Source organism: Muscardinus avellanarius, assembly GCF_963383645.1.
Source record: "Muscardinus avellanarius genome assembly, chromosome: 6".
In the NCBI taxonomy this organism is placed as follows: domain Eukaryota; kingdom Metazoa; phylum Chordata; class Mammalia; order Rodentia; family Gliridae; genus Muscardinus; species Muscardinus avellanarius.
The window spans coordinates 108,206,272-108,213,915 of NC_137791.1; the positions used below are offsets into that span (position 1 = coordinate 108,206,272).

The following is a 7,644-nucleotide window of genomic DNA, read 5'->3' on the forward strand; positions in this document are numbered from 1 at the left end:
TTTTCCCCCCCATGTACAGCACCTGGCTTCATTCAGAGATGCTCCTTCAAGTGGTGGGTGGGCGCCACAGCAGACCAGGCAGGAATGTCGGCCCTGGCCTGAAACCTGTGAGAAACTTATGTGGTTAGCACATAAATAAGAGAGCTACCTCTACCTGTTTTCCCATAAATTATCAGGGAAAGCAAAAACCTGTACAAATAGGAGCCCCTTTGGTAAGAAGTAAAGTTGAAGTTGAGGGTGTTGGTCCATGCCTATAACCCCAGTACTTAGGAGACTGAGATAGGAGGATCACAGTTTCGAGACCAGCCTTTACAACTTAGCAAGACTCTGTTTCAAAATAAGAAACAAGAAGCACTGGGTGTGGTGGCGCACGCTTGTAATCCCCGTGCTTGGGAGGCGGAGACAGGAGGATCGCGCAGGTTCGAAGCCAGTCTGGGAGTGTAGCCCGGAAGTAGACGGGTTTCCAGGAACCCCAGTACCACCAAAAAAAAAAAAAAAAAAGAAAAGAAAAGAAAAGAAAAAAAAGGAAAGAAAAGAAAAAAAGAAAAAAAAAAAGAAACGCCTGGTCCTGGGTTGCCACAGTGGCCCTGTCCTGCCTGCATGGCCGCACACAGATGACTAAACCCGGGCGGTCAGGACAGCTTGCTCACAGACTAGGTGATTTTGGAGTCTTGTTCATTCTTCCTAGGGCCTCCAGCTTGGAGTTGCAGATGAAAGAGGGAGAGAACACAGAGGTAGAGTTGGGTAGAAAGGGGCATGGCAAATGGGTGTCCATTTGAATGGAAACAACCTACAGTTCTCTGCATTCTTTCGGGACATGGTTTGCAGTTATAACAATTTGCTCCTGTCTGCCTTGGCAACTAAGGAAAGGCATTTAATACCATATTTATATGCTAGTTCAGTTTTCCCTAGTAAGAAGTTAAATGTAGTCTGTTAGCTCCAGAAAACCTGGGTGTAATCTGTAAATTAAATTAATCTGTAAATTAAATTAATCTGTAAATTAAAATAATTGTAATTGACAGGCATGGTGGCGCACTCTTGTAATCCCCGAACTTGGGAGGCGGAGAAAGGAGGATCATGCAGGTTCGAAGCCAGCCTTGCTGGCTTAAGAGATCCTGTTTCCAAATAAAAATATAAAATAGGTCTTGGAGTGTTGCCCGGAGGTAGAAGGGTTTCCAGGAAACCCAGTACCACCAAAAAAAAAAAAAAAATCATAATTGACAACCAAGATTTATCATGGTACATAAATTGCCTCCGACATAACTGGTAAGGACTGAGGATTTCTGCAATGGCTGTGCAGAATCCTAGCCTGCCTCACAGTCAGAGTGTGTCTCCTTCAGGTTGTCCCGAATGTTTGAAAAGTTTCCCTATTTCCAACATAACTTTTCTGGTAAGAAAAGTGCTACAGAAGAAGACACTATACACAGCGGGCTGCCCAGGCAGCCGCTAGACCACCTGGGACATACAGCGAAAGCGTGTGATTTCTTTTCAACCTGTACATTCTGGCTTTCCTTCTGATGTCCTTTTGGGCAAACCTGAATATTGGGGTAAATATGAAAGGGGCCCCGACTGTTTTGAAAGAAAAAAATTGAAATTCTTAGTCATCTGTTAACTGTTTGGAAGTAGCTATTTGCAAAAAAGAATCTTTAGGACTTGAGAGTTATAGTTACGATGGAATCTGCAGCAGTTCTGAAATGTAAAATTATGCACATATGTAATGGAGAAGAGTGTTTTTAGACAGACTTATTCGCACTAATACCTTTCTCTACCCTTTCCTTGTCTGATTTTTTTTTCTCTTGCCTCTAATTCGAAGATGCATAGGGAAGTTGGGGTTGTGGGAACTCTCCAGTCCTCCTTTCCCTGGGCCAAAGGCCCAAGTCCTTTTTGTGCCGTATTCAGTGTGAACACCGTTCTCCAAGTTCCTGAAAATCAGCTCTCTCCCAGGATTTGAGGTTTAGAGGAATTGGTATGGCAGGGACCATAAGCTGACCACCTCAAATCTCAATGTCCATTCTCCCTCCTTTCAGTAACTATATCCCAAATTTATTTGGGAAAGCCAAGCACACAGCCAGAACGATAACTTTCCTTAGCCCCTTTGCAGCTAGATAAGGCCAAGTGATCAGGTGTTGATCAATGAAGTACAAGCAAAAGGGACCTTCTGGGAGGTCCTTAATAGAAAGTGCAGCCTTTGACCCTTTATTATTTTTCTTATATAGGAAGCAAATGTAATGAGGGGAGTCACAGCAAACATTTAGGATAATGGGGAAACCACAAGGCTGGGCCAGTTTGGATCATGAGCAGTCATTTTGGACAAAAATGATAATAGGAACACGAATCACTGATATGTGGGTTGTTCTACTAGCCTGGACCACTACCTACTGACTACTTTTACAAAAGAGTTGAATAAGCCTCTGCTTGTATAAACTACTTACCACTTGTAACTGAACACAATCCCAAATAAACTTTTAAAACTGGTGAAATAATGCACACTTGGAAATATTAACCATTTCATGTACTAAGTACTATAGCAAGCACCTACATTGCAGTTAACAGTACTGATAGTGCATCTTTTAAGGGCTCTGAGAGACCTTGCATACAGAGACAGCTTGTCCTTGAAACACAATCAAACCCAGGATATAGATGTTCATTCGGCATTTGTAAGAGTGTCATCCATAAGGATGTTGGAAGGCTCAGAAGTCATGTTGCATGGTGAATATTATGAAGATGAAGTGATGCCATTATAAATACCTCTCAGTATTAATTTTTAGTTGTAAGAAAGTAAAAATTATAAAAGTTTAACTAATAAGACATCATTTTTTTGAGTGTCTACTGTGTGTCAAGTGCTGTGCTAAATTCTTGCATAATTATCATCATGAGAGCTATTATTTTCCCTTAACTGATGGGCAAAAAGAAAGGATAAGTTATTTATCCTTTTATATTTTATTTTATTTTATTTTATTTTATTTTATTTGGTGGTACTGGGATTCCTGGAAACCCTTCTACCTCCGGGCTACACTCCCAGACCTAGTTTTTTAATACTACGCCCAGCTATTATTTATACCTTTAACTGCCCAAGGTCAGTTAAATTTGAGCCTAGGTTAAACCACCGAATGAGCTGGTCAAGGTGGCACACGCTTGTAATCCCCGCCCTTGGGGGGCGGAGACAGGAGGATCGCGCAGGTTTGAAGCCAGCTGCACTGGCTTAAGAGACCCTGTTTCCAAATAAAAAGTATCAAAATAGGTCTAGGAGTGTATTCCAGAGGTAGAAGAGTTTCCAGGAACCCTAGTACCACCAAACAACAACAACAACAACAACAACAACAACAACCCCACTGAATGAAAGTGTTTCCATGCTAATATTTAATATTTTACTAAATTGTTTTGACCACTCTCAAATTCTTAAATTCTCCAAGGGGCCATGTCATCATGCTTTCCTTGTTTTTACTATTGGAAGGCTGAGACCTAGTGAGAGCTTGTTCATCCTTAAGTCAACCTGAGCATCCACACACATAGTTAAAATATCCAGATTCTGAACTTGAGGGCCGGAGCCAAAGCCACGTACCACAAGCCCACTTGTCCTCTTCTTCTTCTTTATAGTCTAGCTCTTGACAGTGAAAGAAACATAGTGGGTCACTGACGTTTAGTCTGGGAAAGTTAGAACCACCTTTGAGTCGAGACAGAGAGGCGTATATGTTGTTATCTTTTAATTATAATCATATTTAATGGCATAAAAACATTCCTGATATGGCTTTGCTGTTTCCCAAACACATGAACTTAGAACCCCAGTAAGACACAAGAAGATTTAAGAATTTTTTTGGCCAGCCTCCCCAACCCCAAAGTAGATTACGAAGTAATAATGTACAAAAGTTAAGGTCAAGGTGTCTTAACATCGCAGCCATTTGTTTTCTAACCATTTGTTTTCTGTCAGTTCGGCTCCACCTGAAAACCGCTGAGCTTACCTCGCTGCCCAACAAGAGGTTAGTTATGAGTTCCCTGGGTTATTGTCCCTGAAGTCAAGCCATGCTCTGGGACACAGCAGGCACTTTAAGCAGATAGATACCTTCTCCAGACTGGGTCGATGTTTGGCTCTCAAAAGCAAGAGAAAGAATTTACAATCAATCGGAATGCTCCATGGTTGTTCACCTTTGGAGTTAGTAGGAGTTGGGATTTTAGAGCAATTTCAGGGACATCTGTACAGAATGCCTGAAGAGCTTTGTGGGTAGGCAAGCAGTTGGTAATGTCTGCATTTGCTGTGGACATGGGTGCAGCAGCCACTCAGATTTTTATTCCAGTGTCCTGAATGGTAGCCTGTCTACCCAGAGTGTTGCTCTAAATGTGTAACAAGTAACAAGGCACAGTGCTGGCCACTGGGAGGATGCTGGAAGTAAACTGGGAATGTGCTCTGGGTGCACTGGTGAGGATGCTCGGCTGTGGTCCAGGGACCACAGGCATCTCCACTCGCTTGGCACAACACTGGCCAACTTGCCCGTACCAGTCCCTGCCCCTAGTCGGCCTCTTCCACATCTTCTCCCGCGGTGGCAGCTTCTAATGCAGCCAGGGCTTCAGCCACCGCTTCATCCTCATCCTCTGCCTCCCCATCACTGTCTCTGCTGGGGCCGTCCGAGTCCTTCTGCTGGTTTCTGGATCCCCCCACGGGCGTGGCTTGTACAGCTTCCTGCTCTTTAAAGTAGATGCTTAGAACCTCTGTGGTCACAGCCTCATTTAATGAACCCCAGCTTCTCCTCATGGGGAGGGGCACATTCAAATCATGCTCGTCCACCCTTGGGTGAACTCCTGCCAGGGGCCCATCTTGTACATGGTTCTTGAAAAGACAGTCCTTTTCTTCATGGTCCACATTGCCTACAGCGGGGCTCCAAACTCCAGGGTAATCTGGGGCTGGTATTTGGAGGGCCTGGTCTGGCATTTGCAAGGCAAAGCTTTCCGCCTTAGAAGGGGCTCTGGAGTCCCCATTTCCTATAACCTGGGACTCTTCTGAGGCCCACAGCACACTGTCCTGTTTCCCAGTGTCCCCTCCTTGCAGGAAGGGCTGAGCTGGGTGGACGCTGTCCGCAGTGCTGGCCCAGGAGCCTCTGTCCCCCTGGGGCCTGGGACTCCTGGCAGGCTGCAGAGTGGCGGTGGGGCCCAGGCCGTTGACCGCGCCGCTGAGCTTCTCTGCACAGTGCCCATCAACTGCATCCTCCTGGGGGAGCAGTTCCGGGTGAGGCCAGCAGGGCCCCTGCGGAACAGCTGTCTTGTGTCTGCTCTCTGTCCTCCTCAACTCCTCGCTCTCAGGGTCATTTTTATGCACCAGGATCTCGCTGCTCTGATTGCTTTTTAATTTAACAGTGTCATCTTCGTCTATCTTGCAGCTGCTAACTTCGTTGACATAGCCAGGGGAGGGCACTTGAGCAGGATCGAAGAGATAGCTGGGGGCGGGAAGAGTGGAGACCAGTCAGGTTTGCACGGTCACAGAGGAGCCCGCTGTTGACTAGTTCTCATGCTTACTCTTTACAACCTACCTAAGAGTGTCTGAACCAAATAGGAATCACTGGTATAAAATATTCTATGTTGGGAAAGAGAGTTTAAGAAGAGGTCCAGAAGGAGGAGAGAAGTGGAGTTCAAAATAGTTTTTGGAATTTTAAAGTAAAAAGTAAATAAAACAAATATCCACTTATAGGGTAAGTACTGATGATATATCTTCCCAATGGAATATTATGCAGTCACTAATAGGATAAGTATGAAGACTGTCCTGCCATAAAAGAGACTGTGGTCTCTCTGTACCATGGGGGATTGGTTCCTTGGTATTCAGAGGAATTCTGTAAACCCTTGAATACTAAAACCCTCAGATTTAGGGATAGGGAGGACTGACTGCACTTGTAACAGATATTTTAAATGTAACAGATATTTATGAAATGTAATATGGACAAATTTCAAGGCACCTGTGTGTCTGAGGGATTAATCTTTGGTGATGCCATTTCAGGCACCCTCTGAAACTCAAGTTCTCTGGACAAATGGACATTCAATCCAAATCAAGTTCGGCCTCAGGGAACGATGGTGGTATTCACAATATGCCTTAAGCAGTGAACAAAAGTTTAACAATCTAGGCCACATGATTTTTAAATGATACCAAAACAGTGCCCAATGCTTAGTGCACTGGCAATGCTGATCGTACCTGGAACTGAGTACATAACACTGAAGTTGTGCATGGTCTCTATTCTATATTATTATTATTATTATTATTATTATTATTATTATTACTATTACTATTATTATTATTTAAACTTTTTTTGTGGTACTGGGGATGGAGCCCAGGGGCATTCTACCTCTGAGCCACACCCTCAGCCCTATTTTTTATTCTTTATTTTGAAACAGGGTCTCAATGAGTTGCAAAGGGCCTCACTAAGTAGCGAGGCTGGCTGTAAACTGCGATCCTCCTGTTTCAGCCTCCCAAATGCTGGGATTACAAGAGTGCGCCACCATGCCTGGTTTATTATTATCTTTTGAATTGCTATTTTATTATATGCTGGATTTTAAAAAGTGACTCAAGCGCTGGGCATGGGGGCACATGCCTGTAATCCCAGTACTTGGAAGGCTGAAACAGGAAGATTGCAGGTTTGTGGCCAGTCTCAGCTACTTACTGAGACAATTTAGTGAGAACATATTAAAAAACAAAAACAACAACAAAGAATAAAAAATAGGGCTGGAGTATAGCTCAGAGGTAGAATGCTCCTGGGTTCCATCTCTAGTAACACACACACACACACACACACACACACACACACACACACACACACTTACTCGATAGTCACAAATTCCTCCATTTAGGCAAAGTCTTAACTTACCTTTGTATCATTTTACAGCACCTGCACCCCATCTGGATTATCTTTTGTTACCATCTGGAAAAGAAAGTGTAAGAGGGAGAGAACATTATGAACGATATTTTAGGAAGAATTGAATTTGCTTTTTTTCTTTTCTTTCCTAGATGCTCAAATTTGAAAGGGATGAAAATAGTGGCAAAAGGTACACAGGGGTGGGGAAGGACACTGGTTGCCCAGAACAACACCTCACTAAATCCACAGATCCAGAGCCCTCGGACATGACTGACACTCGTCTCCATGACAGAACCTTCCCCTTGTCCTATGAGATATGTATTCCATCCCATTTTACAGACAAGGAAACCATCTGGGTGAAACCTGGGTGGAAGGATGCAAGAGAGAGGGGAGCCTTCCCTGTGTCTGCTTTATGGCCGCTCACAGAGGAGCCAGGATGCATACCTGGCACAGAGCACCGTACATAGAAGGCCTGGGGGATCTGGGGAGGCTGGCCAGGGCTTAGCTCCTTAAGAATTAAGGGCTGGCTGGGTGTGGTGGCGCACACTTATAATCCCAGCACTCGGGAGGTGGAGACTGGGGAACTGCAGTTTGCAGACAGCCTCAGCTACTTAGTGAGACCCTTCACAACTCGGTGAAACCCCATTTCAAAAATTAAAAAGACTAAAAATTTGGACTGGGGTATCGCTCAGAGGTGCAATGCCCCTGGTTTCTACCTCCAGTATCACACACACACACACACACACACACACACACATAGAATTAAGGGCTGCTAGTTTGAATTTGAATAGTTTGAATTTATGTGTGTGTGTGC

The 7,644-nt window shown here is 44.2% G+C and overlaps 1 protein-coding gene across 1 annotated transcript; it reads right to left on the reverse strand.

The window, feature by feature from the left end:
* Positions 1-4,504: 4,504 nt before the first annotated feature.
* Positions 4,505-6,874, reverse strand: PGCKA1 (PDCD10 and GCKIII kinases associated 1; the record flags this gene model as incomplete). Its single annotated transcript, XM_080698037.1, has 2 exons — positions 4,505-5,426; positions 6,843-6,874. The coding sequence occupies 2 exons, from the start codon at positions 6,872-6,874 to the stop codon at positions 4,505-4,507; spliced, it is 954 nt and encodes a 317-aa protein (XP_080554163.1).
* Between the last annotated feature and the right edge of the window lie 770 nt (positions 6,875-7,644).